General features: G+C 38.9%; 1 protein-coding gene across 1 annotated transcript in view; it reads left to right on the forward strand.

Moving 5' to 3' along the window:
• LY75 (lymphocyte antigen 75) overlaps nt 1-20053 on the forward strand; it is a 113634-nt gene that overhangs the window by 18545 nt on the left and 75036 nt on the right. Inside the window, exons 3-13 of the mRNA XM_061608667.1 lie at nt 3618-3791; nt 5083-5247; nt 9618-9728; nt 9978-10121; nt 13885-14073; nt 14411-14568; nt 16315-16425; nt 16771-16859; nt 17045-17214; nt 17343-17539; nt 18675-18817. Coding sequence (XP_061464651.1) covers nt 3618-3791; nt 5083-5247; nt 9618-9728; nt 9978-10121; nt 13885-14073; nt 14411-14568; nt 16315-16425; nt 16771-16859; nt 17045-17214; nt 17343-17539; nt 18675-18817 — 1651 coding nt within the window. The remainder of the gene's footprint in view (nt 1-3617; nt 3792-5082; nt 5248-9617; nt 9729-9977; nt 10122-13884; nt 14074-14410; nt 14569-16314; nt 16426-16770; nt 16860-17044; nt 17215-17342; nt 17540-18674; nt 18818-20053) is intronic.

Consider the following 20053-nt stretch of genomic DNA (forward strand, 5'->3'; position numbering starts at 1 on the left):
CGAGATCCTTATCAGGATCTCCCTCGCAGGCCAAATTTGACAGGTGGCCAGAGCTGCTTACTTGTCAATCACATGAAATCATTTAAGTCTTTTCCAAAGCTTCCCACACTCCTCTTTTAAGTCTCTGTGATTGGGAACGTAAATGGGCAGCGGGGAGATGCTTGGAAAAAGTTTTAAGACAGCCCCTACACTCCCGTTTGAGCAAACAGGACTGCAGGAGCTGTCTTAAAGCCTTTGCAATAGTTTGCACTTGACAGCTTCTTCAAAGGGCAGTTTTGCACAGGGCTTTAATGCCCGCTCAGTTGATGAGTGGGGATTAAATCATGCTGCCTTAGCTGCATGATTTTGTTCTCTGCTGGGAACAGGATCAAGCAGCCAATGTAATATTAAATGCTGTCCTCCTGTGGGTGGGTGAAATGGCCTTTTGGGCCAAATTGGACCTCCTGAAGGCAATGCCGTCAGGAGTCTAGACCAAGAGGCTAGACTCCTAGCAGGGGAACCCATGGCGGAATGGTCAAAGCTGAGACACTAGACTATGATGCATCCATACTCAATGGCAATGATAAACCACCTCTGAATACCTCTTACCATGAAAACCCTACGAACAGAGTATCCAAAATGCAACACAAGATAGGGCTAGAAGATGAGACCCCCAGGTCAGAAGGCACTCACCGAGCTACTGGGGAAGAACAAAGGACAAGTACGAGTAGTGCTGTGACTAATAACGCAGCTGGGTCAAAGCCGAAAGGAAGCCCAGAGGCTGATGTGCACAGATGGGAAAGGAGAGTCCGGAGTTGTACGACACACACAATAGGAACATGGAATGTGAGAAGCATGAACCAGGGAAAGTTAGAAATTGTCAAGCAAGAAATGGAGCGTATCAACATTACAATACTGGCGTGAGTGAATTAAAATGGACGGGAATGGGACATTTTCAATCAGGCAACTACAAAATATTTTATGCAGGAAATGAGAAATCAAGAAGAATTGGGTTGCTTTAATAGTGAGAAGTGATGTAGCAAAAGCAATTAGGAGCTACAACGCAAAGTCTGAGCGAGTGATATCAGTGAGGTTAAACGGGAAATTATTAATAAAACCATCATCCAAGTCTACGCTCCAACATCAAACACAGAAGAAGAAGAATTGGAGAGATTTTACGCAGAAGTACAGGAGGAAATTGATCACACACCAAAACAAGATATGATGATAAACATGGGGGACTGGAATGCATAAGTAGGGAACAGAGAAGAATTAGGAATTGTGGGGAAATGGGGCTTAGGTGACAAAAATGAAGCAGGAGAAAGACTTACTGAATTCTGTGAAGCCAATGATTTGTTTCTTGCGAACACATTTTTTGAACAACCAAAAAGACGACTGTACACATGGACATCACCAAATGGTCAATATAGGAATCAAATTGATTATATAACTGGAAGAAGATGGAGTAGTTCCATACTTTCTGCAAAAACAAGACCAGGAGCAGACTGCGGTACAGATCATGAACTGATTGTATCGAAAATCAGAGTAAAGCTAACGAAGAACAACAAAGCACTCATAACGCCAAAATACAATTTAAATAACATCCCAGAAGCATATAAAGATCAAATAAGGAACAGGTTTGAGGCTTTAAACTTAGTTGACAGAGAACCAGAAGAACTATGGACTGAAGTCAGGGACATTATCAGGGAAGAATGCAAAAAGACAATATCTCTTGTTAAAAAGAGAGAAAGACCTCAATGGATGACTGAAGAAACTCTTAAAATAGTTAAAGAGAGAAGGAAAGCAAAAGCAAAAGGAGATAGAAACACCGTCAGAACCCTAAATGCAACTATACAATGACTAGTACGTAGGGACAAAGAAAACTATTACAATAGTTATTGTATAGAAATAGAAAAAGACAACAAAATGGGAAGAACAAGAGCCCTATTCCAAAAGATGAGAGAAATGAAAGGGAAATTTAAACCACGAGTATGGATGTTGAATAATCAACAGGGCAACACACTGACTGACCGAGATGAAATAAAAGGAAGATGGAAGCAATACACTGAAGAACTCTATAAAAGAGATGCCAGGATGACAGATTCATTCACGGAGGAACCACATAATGAAGAACCAGAAATTTTAGAATGTGAGGTGAAAGCTGCTGTTAAAATTCTTGGAAGAAACAAATCACCAGGAATAGACAGCATACCAATAGAGTTGCTACAAGCTACTGAGACTGCATCTGTCCAAATTTTGACAAATATTTGTCAAGAAATATGGAAAACTAAACAATGGCCCACAGACTGGAAGCGTTCAATATATATCCCACTTCCAAAGAAAGGGGATCCCAGGGAATGCAGTAATTATCGAACTATTGCCTTAATATCCCATGCAAGTAAAGTAATGCTCAAGATTCTACAACAAAGGCTCTTACCGTATATGGAGCGAGAAATGCCAGACGTCCAAGCTGGATTTAGAAAGGGAAGAGGCACCAGAGATCATATCGCAAACATACGTTGGATAATGGAACGGACCAAGGAATTTCAGAAGAAAATCACCCTGTGCTTTATAGACTACAGCAAAGCCTTTGACTGTGTAGATCATGAAAAACTATGGAATGCTTTAAAAGAAATGGGGGTGCCACAGCATCTGATTGTCCTGATGCGCAAACTATACTGTGGACAAGAGGCTACTGTAAGGACAGAATATGGAGAAACCGATTGGTTCCCCATCGGAAAGGGTGTGAGACGGGTGTATTTTATCACCCTATTTGTTTAATCTATACACAGAACATATCATACGGAAAGCAAGATTGGACCAAGATGAAGGAGGTGTGAAAATTGGAGGGAGAAGCATCAATAATTTAAGATATGCAGACACCATACTCTTAGCAGAAACCAGTAATAATTTGAAACGAATGCTGATGAAAGTTCATGAGGAAAGCACAAAAGCAGGACTACAGCTGAACGTCAAGAAGACTAAAGTAATGATAACAGAAGATTTATGTAACTTTACAGTTGACAATGAGGACATTGAACTTGTCAAGGATTAGCAATACCTCAGCACAGTCATTAACCAAAATGGAGACAATAGTCAAGAAATCAGAAGAAGGCTAGAACTGGGGAGGGCAGCTGTGAGAGAACTAGAAAAGGTCCTCAAATGCAAACATGTATCACTGAACACCAAAGTCAGGATCATTCAGACCATGGTATTCCCGATCTCTATGTATGGATGTGAAAGTTGGACAGTGAAAAAAGTGGATAAGAGAAAAAACAACTCATTTGAAATGTGGTGCTGGAGGAGAGCTTTGCGGATACCATGGACTGCGAAAAAGACAAATAATTGGGTGTTAGAACAAATTAAACCAGAACTATCACTAGAAGCTAAAATGATGAAACTGAGGTTATCATACCTTTTGCCTTTCCTTGCCCTCCTCTCCTGTATGCATCATGCTGCCTGTGAACACTTCAGAGCAGGCATGTGCCTGTGCAGAAGCATTCACAGGTAGCATGACACTTACAAAAATATCATATAGTAAGATATGAATGCTTCTGAACCCTTCTGCGTAAGCACACACACACACATATATATCCACTTTTCATCCCCAAATGTAAAATCTGTTTTTTCCCTTACAGATATTTATACCAGAGATGGAAACTCCTATGGAAAGCCTTGCGAATTCCCCTTCTTTTTTAATAAAACATGGCATCATGACTGCATCCACAATGAGATGTTTACTGGTGGTGAATGGTGTTCTACAACCTCCAATTTCGATGAAGATAGAGAATGGGGTTTCTGCTTAAAGCCAGGCAAGTAGCATTCATAAAATCCTGACAAATCTCTTTTACCTTAATGCAGTCTTGAATCAACCTTGTGCCCTCCAGATCCTTTTAACCATAAAACTTTTGGAGGCTGGCTGGGGATGATTGGAATTCTACTCCAAAACTTCTGGAGGGCACCAGGTTGGGAAAGGCTGCCAAAGTATACTTTTTTATAGGCAAAAATTGGATGAACAAGATTTCATGTCTACTAATGGCTTTATAATGGAACGTTAAGCAAAATTATATTGTATGTGATTCAAGGTTGTGAATGTAAAATTATTCCATGTACTTCTAATTTATGGTATAAAACCTTTTTAGGAAAAAAAATGCATATTAATGTTGGGCACTTGCACATCTGTATGTTTACTGGTAGAGTCTGGGGTGGGGCAGGGAAGACCAGGCTGAGTAGAGCCCAGTTTTTTCCCCTGTCCCCTGCAAGTACAGACAGCATAAAAATACACTGGAGAGAATATTAGCTGGTATTCACCTTGCATTTCATCATTCGGATCCCTTCTGACCCCCCCATGTAATTCGCATGGCACAGAGAAGGGAGGCCGGATGCTTTAATGCAGGGATGGGGGATAGGCCAAATGCTGTCCTCCAGGCATCTGTATCTGGCCTTAGGGACTCTTCCCAGGCTTCACACCCTTCGTATCCATACCTCTCACCAGACCTTGTTTGTACCCTCCTTGAGTGTACCTGTCTGGCTGGAATGTGAAATTGAACACTAATAACTATGCTTGCTTGCCTGGATGGAGAATATGGAGGGATGTGTGAGTGTGAAAAAGTAGCCTACTGTGCAAAAGGTATCATTTGTATTCATTGCTCTGCCCTTTTGCCTCTGGTCCCAGGCATTGACAGTATGCACACACACGCACAGACACACCCCGCAAAAGGTTGACCAGAAGACAATGTGATATGCAGGCTAAAAAAAAAGCTATCCATCCCTGGTGTAATGGAAGGCTTACCAGTCAGGAAGACAAGACAAGAGTTTTATTGTGTCTTTCCAACAAAAGCAGAACAGCTACAGGAAACTTCCAACTCTACCAAGATTTAACTAAACCCAGTGCAACTAAATGACTAAACTATATAATGACACTTTCACATGGATTCAGATATGGGAGGTGCATAAAGACTTCCCCTTCCCTGCAGTACCTTGTTCTTTGTGTGCGACCATGCTTTTTAAGGACTGGAAAACAAATCTATTGGAATTATCAACACAGGGGTACTATGCCTGCATGGGACCCTGTTTTATTAATCATTTGTTTGTCTTCATCAGAGGATAGTTGTGGGAATACATGGGAGCATAATGCAGAGTCTGGAAGTTGCTACCAGTTAAATACACAGGCTGCCCTTACTTGGAAAGAAGCATATGTTTCATGTCAGAGTCAAGGTGGAGATTTGCTGAGCATCATCAGTGCATCTGAGTTAAGTTATATTCAAGGTGGGTACAACTGTGTATAGTGAATTTCTGGGTGATACTGGCATTACTCCATATAAGGGAGGAAATGGAATCTTGACGATAGGATTAGTTTCAAGATAGATTTCTGTTTATTTATTTATTTTATTTTATTTATATCCAACCCTTCTGGACTCAAGACATGTTCTTAGTTTTTTCTCTTCCTTTTGCTTTCTCCTTTTGCACCCACCTTATCACTATACTCCATCTAATACTCTTGGACTTGACACAATTCTTTAACTGTGCTGAATTGCAGATTACAAATCAGGCCTTTCCTCTCCTTTAGCACCTAGGGAACGTAGATTCTGTTTGCAGAACCCCATTATGAACTCTCAGGGCTGAATTCGACTTGACATGACAGATCCATGAATAGGATCTCAAGAAATGTGTCCATGTTAGGATATAACCCTGAGATTATGATTTAACAACATGAGAATGAGCTGCAGTGAGTCCTGAGCTTGTGTGTTCCCCTGCTCCTCCTCCAAGGCAACAGCGGTACTGGAAGTTCCTGCTTCCATTTTAGATTAACTGCAGTTTAGAGTGTTGTCTGAAACCTAAACTGTGGTTAATCTTAACTATGATTGGTTGAAACAAGCCATCTTCATATTGCTTGAATGTGGCTTGCTGTCAAAAAAACAGTTAGGTTAATAACAGTTTGTCCACATTTGCATGTTGCAACAAGCAACGTTTAATCTAAAATGAAAGTGGGAACTTCTGAATTCCCCTTTATGACCACACAGGAGGAAGAGAGAGGAATATGCAGGTTCAGGGTTTGCTGCAGCTAAGCATTATGTCCAAATGAGGCAATGGCTGCATTGATCTTAAAAAGAAAACAAAAACGACCAGGAGATCCATGAACAGGTTTTCCTGCATCACTTGTAATTGGGCCCTCCCGTGTAGAAACAATATGACAAGAAATACTTTATTCTCAAAAGTGCCAACTAGTAAGAGTTATTACAGCTCAATGTGTTGCAGAACACAGGTTCCTTCTTCAGGAGCATTCTACAAATAATTAACTATATATATATATAACTCAACTATTTTGCTATATGAACAAAATTATATACAATGCTATTTAAAATACCTGAAACATTTGAAACTATTAAAAGGTGGTTGTTGTTCAAGACAAAGTTTTGCAGTTGGCTTCTATTTCCATGTGAGTGCACAGGATTTCATGCACAAGGGTGAGCAGGTTTGGTGGAGGAGGAGGAGGGACAGAGCATTCCACCTCCCTTCTATGTAGAGCATAGAAATACATCAGACTGCTGCAGGAGAGATGGATCTCCCTGTCCCTCTTCTGCCTGCCCACAGCAGGCTAGTAAAAATATTTGCAGGCTAGTACCAATTATTTTAGACTTATTTCCAAGGCTTGTTTACATGTCAGATTTCATGCAGAGCTGCTTAAGTTTTGCTGACTACAGGACTCGGTATATGACTCAGTAAATAAAGTGTTGGACTTGGGCCTGGGACATTTGTCTTCCTAAATTCCTATTTACCCATATTAAGTGGGCTTGAGCAAGTGATTATCCCTCATACTCACTTCCCCATTAGTAAAACAAAAATTTTGAAAGTGCCTTGGTGGATCTAGCAGAGAAATTTCTGCTTTGCCTGGCAACACTCTCCAAGATCTCGGGTGCGAAGAGGCCTTTCCCAGTCCAACTGTCCAAGAATCTTTTAGCAGGAGATGCCAGGGATTGAACTTGGAATCTTTTGCATCCACGGTACCCTTTAAGATCTGCTGCTGTGGCCCTTCTGCATGTGATTCTGCCTACTGAGGTGTGCTTGGTGGCAGTGCATGAGAGGCCTTTGGGGAATTCCCTGCCCCCAAACATTAGGCTATCTTTGCTGTTTGTGTCTCGACAGCACTTGAAGACATTGCTTGTAAAACAAGTCTGATTCTGTTGTTGCTTAGTTTTAATGTGTGCATTGTTGGTTCAGGATTTCTGTGCTCTTTGTTCCTTTATGGGCGGGGGAGTGTTGCTTTTAGTCTTGGTTGATTTTGGTGATTTTTTGCTTTAATGGTGGATTTTGTGTGTGTGTGCTTGTTTATATCTTGTTAGCTGCTTTGAGTGACTTCTTTTTGGAGCAGAAAAGTAGGATATAAGTTATTCTATAAATAAATATAGTAGTATAATAAATTATAATAACCTATCTGACTGAAAGGCTGTTTTCGAAGCAAGCAAGGTAAAGGTTGTAAAAGTGTATTGAAATTATGTGTATATTGTCAATGACAATCTGTTTATTTTTATTTGCCTTTCTGGATGGCTAGTTCAGATTCTTATTGAAAGCTCTGGTTCATTCCTCAGTGAATGCTATTCAAATTACACCATCACCCAGTTCATCTGGACTGATCAAGTTATAATTTTCTACAAAGCAGTGTGAAAGCTTTGACTAAATGTAATGCAATATGTTCTATGTAGCCCATGTTAAAGGGGGATTAAAGGGAAAATTTTCAAGTATAGTCTTGGTCTTATTTTCAGCTAAGTGGTGCTTCTCTCAGACACATGTCCAAGCAGGTTAAATGTACTTATTTCAGTAAACCATTTCCACATTAGCTACTTTCAAAGAGCACGTCACAGATTTAGATAAACTCAAAATTGTATGAGGATTTACCCTTTGTATATTGTCTAAAAAATGGCTTATTTTTGTCTAGTGCTTAATTTGTTCTAAACTAGAATTCTAAAAATTATAAAGTTCCATTTTCTTAATCTCTTGTTTTTATTTATTATATTCCTAGGGAAAATGTAATATTTTACACCCATTACCATAAGAGTGAATTCTTTGTCTAATATAGCTTTGAGAGTATCACATACAAGAATTATATAGTGCCTATGAAATCAGCACTGACAAGCAGTGGAATTCTCCTCCACATCTGTGTTCTGAACTTTTTCAAAAGTTTTATTTCTGTATGCATTATTTTTAATATTTTAGATGTAAAATGTTCCTACACTGTACTACACAATTGCTGGAGTAGTCCTTAAAAAAGAAATTTGGGGCAAGCTCCAGTAAGCCTTCCCTAAAGCATTCCCTTTCATTTTGTTGATCTTTAGTTTTTGTTAGTCTGTGTGCTTCACGATTCAGTGCTAGAACACGTATCTACCCAATTTAAAAAACAAAACCGACAACAACAACAATAAATATATATGTTAGTGTTCCTCCCCTACAAGTAAGGGTACATCCCATTATGAGCTGATGGAATTGCTGGATTGAAGATAACACAAATGCCTTGATTTTGTTATTTTATTTATTTATTTAAACATTTTATATCCCGCCCTAGTTCTTAGAATTCAGAGCGGCAAACAAATAAAACAATTTCTATTACAACTCAATACAATTAAAAGATAAAGTTAAGAAAATCAAAATTATACAGTAGTTATAACCATTTAAATGTTAACCATTTAAATGTTATTGAGAAAGATCACTAGGCAAATTCTGAGGTTTGAAGGATAGTGAGATTTTACCTATATTATTGTTTGCAATAATGAATAAAAATTGCCATCTGGAGGTCGTGAATGCAAATGGCCAAGAAGAATTAAAACAAAAATAGTTAAAGAATCTTACATAATCAATGCTGTTTGTAAGCACAATTCAAAATGATAGTTGTGACATACACAGCTTGGGGACCAGGTTATCTAAAAGAGCACATTCTCCCATATGAGTCTGCCTGAGTTTTAAGAGCCCCAGGAGAGGCCCTTCTTTCTGTCCCGAGGGTGGCTAGCATCCAAATGGGCAATCAAAAAGAGAAGGTCAAAGACCAAGATGAGACGTTTGATATTGGTACAGTACAGAAAGCGATTTGCTCGTCTTTTAATCTTACAAGTTATTATGTGAGTACAAGACTGTTCAAAAGATTTATATGTACTATGTATAAGTATATTATATGTGTGTAGAACTAATTTGTCCTCTGTGTTTGGTTTACCATAGCCCCTGATGAAGGCCTGTAGATAACAGGCTGAAACGCGTTGGGTTTTATCAAAAATAAAAGTTCCCACTCTTCAGCATTTGGTCTTTGACCTTCTCTTTTTGATTGCCTTCTTTCTGTCCCACCAACATCTGAGAGAGGGCCTTCAGTGACTGCTCCTTGATGTGGCAGGAAAACAGACCAGGGAGGAGCCCACACATTTGCACTAAGTTGTGGTTTGGCTTAGCATGATGTGCGAACCAAGCCACTGTCTAATAAATTAACATAATACTTGGGAAACTGCGTCCTATGCTGTACTACGTAAGACAGTGCCCAAATACTGCTGTTTGAGCCCTAAAAATATATGACTGCAGTAATTGAAAGGTTCCTGGAGAAAATATATCTGGGTTCAGTGTAGCTGAGTGATAATGTTTAATTATTTTTAACTCTGTAGCAAAAGATGGCATTGCAGAGAGATTTTGGATTGGATTAAACCAACTGGATATTTTTGGAGGCTGGCAGTGGTCAGATCATACACCTTTGAAATTCCTCAGCTGGAGTCCAGGTAAGTGTATTTAATTCATCAGTCATACAGTGCAATTCTGTAAATATCTGTTCAGATTTAAGTCTCATAGTGTTCAGGGGAGATTGCTCCCAAGAAAGTGTGAATAGGATTGCAACCTTATTAATAGTGTTAATTAAAATTATTTAAGTGGTCTGTGGAGCTTAATGTTTGGAGCCCTTCCTTCTCAGTCTTATGTGATCCTATGATTTACACTTTGTATTCAAATTACTTGTCTTTATTTTTCTATAGAAATGCAGGATTCCTCTCCATTAGATGGATCTGGCTGTGCAGCTATGAATGCTAACAAAGGTGACTGGATGAGTTATCCTTGTGAGAATAAACTTCCTTATGTTTGCAAGAAACCATTCAACAATACCAAATTGGAGTTCCCAGGTAATTCATAATTAAATTGTGTATTTGGTTTCTGGCAGGCAGTTGCGTAGTTAAATTGCCTAGTATTTACTACTGCTACTGCAGCTGTCTATCACTTTTAAGTAAACCAGTTTTTACTTCAAGAACAGCTACCTATTAAAGCCTGTTTTTAAGAAAAACATTGCAAAAAGATCTTTATCGCAACCCCCCAAGTCTCAAGCCCTTACATGTACCTTTAGAGTAGATAGTAATAAGATGCAAAGAGTAGGAGGAGAGTTTTATCCAGGCACTTTTTGTTTGTTTACTTTGCAGAAATAGTTAATTTTCTCCTGGTACAAAATGGAAGGAAAATGTTTGGGGATTTTTACAATTGTCAAATAGTGATATCCAAAGCACATTTACTTGGAATGCGCCACTATGTTCAGCAAAGTTTACTCTCTAGTAAATGTGCCTAGGATTACAATTTGCACTGAGTTCGGTAGGATTTTCGTCCTGATTAAATGTGTGTAGGATCAGGTGGAATGAAACTCCTCTTGGGCACAGATTCATTATTTATCCTAACACAAGATAGAAAGCTGATGAAAGATGTTTGTAAATAGCATGGACTTTCTTGCCAACATTGGTTTTACACTGAATGGAGAGAGAGAGAGAGAAAGAGAGAGGGCTCATCCAGACGACTGCAAAATGTGTGACACGCCTGCTATGTGTGTTCATTATTTTTCGGTCGTCCACTGTTACGCATTTTCGCGGGTTAAATTTGCTCCTTGCAATACTGGCAAAAGTGCGATTTGCTGTTTAAAATCGGGAATCATCCGCTGTGCCTTCAGGAGGTAGGATGCAATACCGCGGACTTTACCACTGATGGGTGGTTCTCGGGCATTTCCCCTTGACCCTTCTCATTCCAGCCAATCACGTATCTGCACTTTTGCGCATGTGTGAGAATAAGCCCAGGAAAATTGAACCAATCATTGCAATGGTGGGGTGTTGGGGGGGGGGTCTGCAACTACCGCACAGATGCATTTTATTTTTTGCCAGCCTGCAAACTGGGCGGCCGCTCTGGGTGAGATCTGCAAGGCACAGCAAGCGAGAAAGGGGCTGCTGGTCGGTTTCATGCCTCCCGGAAAGCTTTGTCAATTTCATTCTACTGACTGGGGTTTTTGTTTCAAATCATTTCACTGCAGGAAGGAAAGGGAGAAGGAGGGGTGTGTGACACGTTTCTTGCTTTTTTGGAGAAATAAGTGCAATTGCCAGCGTGTGTATCTCCTTAGACACTGGAGAACCATAGAGAATGAAATTTACAAAGCTTTCCAGAGGCAGGCATGAAACCGACCAGCAGCCCCTTTCTTGTTTGTATTTGCGATATTATGCTTGAACGAATGTATGCTTTTCTGCCTTTATGGATATTTAAGGAGATAAATGGAAACCGTGGATTATCCCACTCCGTTTGGATAAGCCCAGAGAGAGAGAGAGAACACCAGATTTAAGCTTCGCTTGTGAAAATGGGATGAAGGTGCTTCTGAGCCAGCTGGGTTGGGGGAGCAATCTTCCATTCAATGCACCCAAACCCCTCTAGTCCATATACTTAGAAGTCTTCAGCCTGCACTGTCCTACTAAACTTCATCATATATGGGTGCAAAATCAGGAGCAGCAGGGAATGTACTGCCCATAAAATCCAATAATTTATTTCCTGCACCACATTGTACCTTATTTTTGAGATGAAGTCTCCATACATTCCCATTTGGGTGCAAAAGCAGTGAGTACTAAAATCTGTGCAGAAGGAAGCTGCCTTATACAAGTTCAGGTTACTTGTCCACCTAGTTCAATATAGTCTCCTCTGACAGTTGCTCTTCAGTATTGCAGGCAGAGGTATGTCCTGTCTCCTGGGTTCAACTGGACATGCCAGGGATAGAATCTGGGACTTCCTGTGTGCCATGCATATGTTTTGCTGGTGAACTACATTCTCTACCACTACGATATTGTTACAGGATTGGGTGGAGGACTTAGTCTGGATGTCATCTGTGGATCCTCTCCAGACTTGTGGCTTTATATCTGTAAAATGGGGTTCTGTTGTCAAGGAATTGCTGAAGTGGTCAAACCAGTCTCTTTGTTCAGTTAATGGCTGTAGCCAAGTCTGTTAAGCATCTCTTTGCATAACAGAAGGGTTAACCAAGTACAGGTGTATTACCATAGAAATGACTAGCTAATGATTCTTCTAGAAAAAGAGGGTAGGCCTTTCCTGCCCCTCACCTGGCTGGAGGCAATGTCATTCTGGATTTTTTGTTGTTATGTGCCTTAGGAGGGACAATAGACCATCTTTTTGTCTTGCCTCCTGGTAAGATGGAGCTGGTAAGAGAGACAGAGGCTTGGATTTGATGTCTGTGCTGAAAGCAAAGCTATGGCTTTGTGAACTACTTAGAAATCAAATGAGGAAGGCAAGACTATTGGGGTCTTAAGGCTGTGAGCCGCTCCACCTTATTCTCAGCCTGTATGTGTAAATAAAAACATATATCACAAAGCCAATGCCGTCTCTAGTAACCTTCATTCTAAGCAAAGCAGGGGTGTGAGCATATACCTTGGGTTTGAAGTCTCTCATTTTTCAGAGATTGGGGGGCATGTAACAATATTATCAGTTTGTGTCGTACACTGTGTGTGTGTGTTATGTGCCTTCAAGTCGATTACAATTTATGGCGACCCTATGAATCAGTGCAAAAATTAGCGAGAAGTGCCAGACATCCAAGATGGATTTGGAAAGGGAAGAGGCACCAGAGATTATATCACAAACATACGTTGGATAATGGAACGGACCAAGGAATTTCAGAAGGAAATCACCCTGTGCTTTATAGATTACAGCAGCAAAGCCTTTGACTGTGTACACCATGAAAAACTATGGAACGCTTTAGAAGAAATGGGGGTGCCACATCATCTGATTGTCTTGATGCACAACCTATACTCTGGACAAGAGGCTACTGTAAGGACAGAATATAGAGAACCCGATTGGTTGCCAGTTGGAAAGGGTGTGAGTCAGGTGTATTTTATCACCCTATTTGTTTAATCTATATGCAGAGCATACCATACGGAAAGTGGGATTGGACCAAGATGAAGGAGTTGTGAAAATTCGAGAGAGAAATATCAAGATATGCAGACGATACCATATTACTAGCAAAACCCAGTAATGATTTGAAACAAATGCTGATGAAAGTTAAAGAAGAAAGCACAAAAGCAGGGCTACAGGTCAACGTCAAGAAACTAAAGTAATGACAACAGAAGAGTTATGTAACTTTTAACGTCGACAGTGAGGACATTGAATTTGTCAAGGATTAACAATACCTTGGCACAGTCATTAACCAAAATGGAGACAATAGTCAAGAAATCATAGTCAAGAATCAGAAGAAGGCTAGGGCTGGGGAAAGCAGCTATGAGTGAACTAGAAAAGGTCCTCACATGCAAAGATGTATCACTGAACACTAAAGTCAGGATGATTCAGACTATAGTATTCCCGATCTCTGTGTATGTATAGTTCTCTCATACTGGTTTCTGCTAGTAGTATGGTATCGTCAGCATATCTTAAATTATTGATATTTTCCCCTCCAGTTTTCAAACCTCCTTCATCTTGGTCCAATCTCGCTTTCTGTATGATATGTTCTGCATATAGATTAAACAAATAGGGTGATAAAATACACCCCTGTCGTACTCTAGTTGCCTCTTTTTAAAGAAGTTATGATGTTTATCTCCATATCACCTGTTGTATATTTTTACATAATTCACATATTTTCTTCATTCTCAGGAGTTCAAAACTATGTGGAGACCCAGTGTGAACCTGAGTGGCATTCTCACAATAGATTTTGCTATATGCTAATGAACAGATCTACTTCCTGGAAAGATGCATATCAGTTATGCAATGCAAGTGATAGTAGCCTAATCAGCATACATTCCTTAGCAGATGTTGAGTTAGTGATTACAAAACTTCATAATGGTAAGTGGCATGGATATGAATTCCTTCTAAGTACCCATCTCAACTTAAAGTTGCATTATGTGGAAACTTTGTTTTATATTTCTGGCTGGTACTCTTTATCCATGGCCTGAATTTTTGCCATTTTGGATCACAGACTCAAAATAAATACATTATTTTGCCTTGGATAAAAATGTCCTGGCCACATCCCTTTACATCTTACCTTAATTTTAGGGCATCTTTGCATGACTGAATGCATTCTGAAAAAGTGTGCTTGTTTGAATGTATGGCTATTCTTCTGGTGTCTTATTTGATTAGTTACATTGCTTTTTGAACTGCCTATTTCTATTGTTGAATATAGAAACAAAAGACAAAGTATGGATTGGCTTCATAAATGAGGATATTCCAGCCTTGTTTAAGTGGGCTGATGGTTCCAAAGCAGTCTTTACTTACTGGGATCAGGATGAGCCAAAAATTCCCTCCAACAGCACTCCCAACTGTGTAGCCTATTCAGGAAAGGTAAGACAATTCTATGTTCTTTTTGATAACTTTATAATTACCTGCCCCAAGTGCCTCTTAAAAGTTCCAGGGAAGGGAATAAACCACATGAATTGCTCTGTCTCATCTACCTCATTCTTACTTATCTTAGTTATGGAGAAGAGGATGATATACTATAGTAGTGCAATCTTTAACATGTTTATACATGTTACACATGTAGGGCCCTCTGATTTAAGTGGAACTACCATGTAAGCATGCATAGGATTACATCCTTAGATTCTAGCTAACTTCAAGTCCAGGCAATTGTAGTTCACTGTAGTAACAGAGAAAATAATAAACTTTAGAACAAAAACACAGGGCTTTTTGTGAGCTCTTCATATCTTTCTGTGAGAGAAGTCTCAAACAGCTACTTCTCAGTTTTAGTGGGGTAACAGTTTTCCTATATGAAAATATGGTAGATGAAACAAAGGTCATGAGCAGCTATGGTCATATTCACATCAAACACTAAGCCATGATTTAGTACTATGTGAAGGAGCCAGAGCAAAGCATCAGGCTCGTATTCTCTCCTCTCCTTCTCCTCCTGCTCCTGCTACTCCACAGCTGGAAGGAGGACTTGAGCAGAATTTAGTATCACTTTTACAGAATTATGGCTTGTTCAGACCAGAAATTGTGGTTTAAACGTAAGGCTAAAAAGGCAGCTTCACAACCCATGACTTGAAGTTGGCTTCTTTTGAAATTTACTAGGGTTTGTTTTGAGCCATAATCTCTGGTTTGCATGTTTTGAAAGTCAGAGATATATACATTTTAAAAAACTATTTTGTGTCCACTGTTAGAAAGCTGCGAACAGCTTTGATCACTTGGAAAAACAGATAGCTGGAAAAGGTTCAGAAAAGGGCAACCAAAATGATCAAGGAGATGGAGCAGCTGCCCTGTAGAGAAAAGTCACAATGGGGGACATTATAGAAGTGTATAAGATTATGCATGGTGTGAAAAACTGGATATGGGGAAGTTTTTCCTCCTCTCTCATAATACTGAAACATCCAGGGAAATTAAATGTTAGAAGATTCAGGACAGACAAAAGAAAGCACTTCTTCACAAAGGACATTGTGGAACTATGGAGTTTGCTCCCACAAGATGTAGTGATGGCTACCAACTTAGATGGCTTTAAAAGAGGATTAGCTTTATTCTCCATGAATTTGTTTCTGTTCCACATTTAACTTTGCAGGCACTGTATGCCAGTTGCTGGGAATTGCAAGTGAGGAGAGTGGTAATACACCAAGGTTTCCCATGGGCATCTGCTTGACTATTGTGAAAATAGGCTGCTAGACTAAATGAGACTTGTCCTGATCAGGCACGGCTCTTCTTATGTTCTTAAAGTCCTTGTCCTGGTCACATAGGAGGAAAGGCTGGAGAGGCTTGACATAGCTAAACCATTGCTTAGTGTTAAGGTTAAGTGCAGCCACAGATTACTTCAGTTTTTTAAAAAAAATAGTCAGGGACTTTTGGAAAGACTAGTTTGCCTGAAGTTTCTTTCTACTCATGCATTTTTAGTTACACTTATCCAACTTTTTTTTCGTATGAGAGTGTGTATGTTGACAGTGATCTGATGTGAAATTTAATTTTTTGGTTGTTTTGTTTTTGTTTGGGTTTTGTCTCCCTATTTTGCCTTGTATATTTATTGTGGTTGATTGGTTTCCTAGAAAATCAGTAAACTTCATTAAAAAATAGTTTTGAGGATTTCTAATTTTTTCTTCTTCTTGCTAATAGCTGGGTCGATGGAAAGTCCTGCCTTGTGATGATAAACTTAAATATGTGTGCATGAAAAAAGGAAAGGTTTTGAATGAATCAAAATCTGATAAAGATTGCCCTCCGAATGAGGTAAAATGGTATCAATAATTATATTTTAAACCAATCTTCGAGGCTGTATTAAATATCTTTTGCTTACTGTCTCCCTGACATTTTGAATGTCAGATTCAGTAGTAGTAATAATAATAATAAACATAGCCTGGAATTATTTGGAATTCTGACATATTAAATGAAATATTAATCATTTTTCTTCTAGTGTTTTTCAAAAGGATGCTTCTACATCCAAGTTTTCCATCATTTCTTATCAGAAATGTTTAATTTCACCATTCTATCTTTGTGAAAATGTAACAGGGATGATCATATGTAATACATATGCATTTTACCTTATGAATAACAGAGTATCATTCTCTAAACTAGGAATGGAAGAGGCATGGAGATTTCTGTTACAGAGTTGAGAAGAGTGAAGTATCATTTGGAAAACTATGCAACCTCACTATAACAAACAGGTATTGGTTTGTGTTGTCTGGGTAAAACAATGATTGTGCAAGAGATGAGCTCAGTTTGTAAAGTACTTAAATGTATGAATGCAGAAAGAACTCTCCTTGTGAAGTCAAATATTCATGTTTAAGATGTGTTCATGAATTCAATAAGGACAGTTGCACTTTAATTTAGAAGCTTTTGACTCTTACAGATTTGAACAAGAATTCATAAACAGTTTGATTAGAAAGCATAGCAGAGTTGAAGAAAAGTATTTCTGGACTGGCTTGCAAGACATCGGTTCTTCAGGAGAGTATAGCTGGGGAAGTACAGATGGAAAGGATGAAACGCTAATGTACACAAACTGGGGTCATTTTCAACCAGGTAAATTCTTAAAATTAGTGAAGTGCTACTTCTTGTTTCGTGATAAACCTTGAACGTTCTTCAGTTTCTGGAAATATACTATCAATGGTTAATATCTTGGATTTATTTTTTTTAAATCCACATTCTAGAGTTTCTTGGAGGATGTGTGGTTATGTCAGGGGGAAGAAACCTTGGAAAGTGGGAGGTCAAGAATTGTAAAACAACTAAAGCTTACTCTCTTTGCAAGAAATACATTGGACCAAAAAAGACATCAGAAGTACTCCCTAAAGTTACTGACCCTTGTCCTCCAGGTTGGCATAGCGGATCACATCTTGCCTGTTACAAGGTAGTATATCATTCCTATTAATTCTCCAGATGCAGTGGTCCCCAACTTTTTCCCCCACAGACCACTTGAAACGTGTTGAGGGTCTTGGCAGGCCACAATGATTTTTCTGTCAGTTCTAGCAATTGCTTGATGCTGTATGATTTTAATTACATGTTATTGCTTCTTTTATTTCGTGTAATAAAAAATGAGAAATAAAAGAAGCAGTAAAAATACAATTAAAAATCATTTTGAATATTTAATGTTATGGATGTATCCTGAGTTCTACCACAAATCCACAGACACACCAGAGACCATCTGACTGAAGCTTGTGGAGCACTGCGAGTCCATGAACCACAGTTTGGAACCACTATCCTAATAGATCTAGTTCAGTTCCCTGAGTGTGTGTATGTGCGTGCTTACACACACACACACAGAGTGCTCTTGTCCTTGTATTATTTTGGGCTTGTATCTAAAACCGACAGAACACCTTGCCATTATTCCTTTTGTTTCGTTTCTTGTCAAAGGTTTCATTACATCGCTTCAAATGATGTGATGGTATTAACTAATCAGATTATATATTATTAGTCTGTTGTTTTAGTGGCTGATCAACCGCTGTTCATCAAAGCAAGGACGTTGCTTGGGTTCTGAGTTGCCCTTCTGTGACCTGAAAGACCCCTTTCATTTGCGAAAGGGCTTTTGATCCAGTGGAAGCTCTTACTGATGGAAAAGGGGAGCAGGCAATTTTTGCCAATTGCTCCTTCCCCTGAATCCTACCATTCTACCTCCCACACTGTTCTGGAAGGCTCCCCAACCCTTCAAAGCAGATTTCCAGGGGTCAGAGGAGATTGCAGAGAGAAAGGGAAATAAGTGAAAGTCTGGTCTCTTCTCTCTCCACCCCTCTCTTCTCCTGCCTTTCTATAGCATCATGTGAGTTCAGTGATGTTCATGGAATCTCGGTATCCAAGTTAAAGAAACTTTAAGTTGCTTTTTTAGGTCACCTCTTCTTAAAAAGAAAGAGAATAGAATGAAATGTGCTTTTATATAACCAGATTGGGTGGGTTTATAAACCAACTCAAGTCGTTTTGAAATACTCAGCGTATCTTTGGCATAAAAATTATAAAGAAGAAAGATCAATTCAACTCTATTTTTTTTAAAGTTCTTTCATAAGGAAAGAGTGCTGAGAACCAGAACCTGGGAAGAAGCAGAGAGATTTTGCGAGGCTCTTGGAGGACATCTTCCTAGTTTTAGCCACTTAAAGGAAATAGGGGAGCTTCATGCAATACTAAGAGAAGTCATAAGGTAATATTCTTAGTAAACTAGTTTTCTGGTGAAAATCAGTTGGTATTGCAACATTAATATTAATCATTCTCCTTTAAAAGAAATTCTTCTGGATTCTGTCATTAGAACATAATTCTAACCACTGGTTTTGTTGCTATGGAAATGGTAAGAAAAACCAGCAAAATTTGTTTTTATTACCTTCATTTCAGCTGTCTTATTTTAAAATAAAACCAAACATTTTTCCTGGGGCATGGGGTTACACATCTATTTTCCCCCCTTGCTTTGAGTGCTACTTCTTGATTAACATGCGTAAAAATTGCCTGCCCTTTAAATTATTAATCAGTATACTATATAAATAAATACAGATATTTTGGGATCACTAGTATAAATAGCCTTTTTTTAGGATTCTGAAGCAAAGGGATAGTTTCTCTTAAACATAACTTAAGATAAAGAAATATTTCAAAACAAGAAAATCAGTAGTAATAACAAATCACTCTTGAATGCTTAACTTAGATTATGTGATTACTAAGAAAAGCATAAAACATATGGGAACCTCTTTGAATGCTCAGACATTAACAATAGGCATACAAGACAGGGAGAAATTATGTCTACTGAAAAATAGAAGTATATGGGGCACAGGAGAACACAGAACAATGTTTACACAATAATGGTTAAGTAGCAACATTTTTTGTTTACTGCATTACCTAACTTTCTCAACTAATACATTATTTTGGTTGAGTGTGTGAGAGAGAGAGAGAGAAATACAATGTACTATCGGGTGCAGGGGGAAAGGGAAGGATTTATGGCAGTCCAGTTAATATCAGCAGAAGATACAGTGTTCATAATCTTTGTGGTAAACAACTCAGGTGTTCTTTCATAATTTATTGAGCCACTTGACTTATATCAATGTAGTACAACTTCAAAGGAAAAATGGTTTTGTCGTATTTGAATATAACCATCTTTGTTCTGATATCCTTGCTTTTGAAAATAGAGGATTTCAAGTTTACATTGCCTCCAGAGCTGGTCAATAGAATATCAAAAAGGAATCGGGCTGCACTTGGACATAATGCTTAAATGCTACATGAATATGCTGCAGCAAGCCTTGAACCTGGGTGGCTTTCCTCCCCCCCCATCCCCTCCACTGCCCTACTGCTCTTTTTCTGTGTTGCTTCACTTCCACTTTTAGTTAACCACAATTTAGCATTACACCTGAAGACTAAACTGTGATTAACATTATCTATGGGTAGTTTAAATAAA

Source organism: Rhineura floridana, chromosome 2, assembly GCF_030035675.1.
Source record: "Rhineura floridana isolate rRhiFlo1 chromosome 2, rRhiFlo1.hap2, whole genome shotgun sequence".
NCBI classification, from domain to species: domain Eukaryota; kingdom Metazoa; phylum Chordata; class Lepidosauria; order Squamata; family Rhineuridae; genus Rhineura; species Rhineura floridana.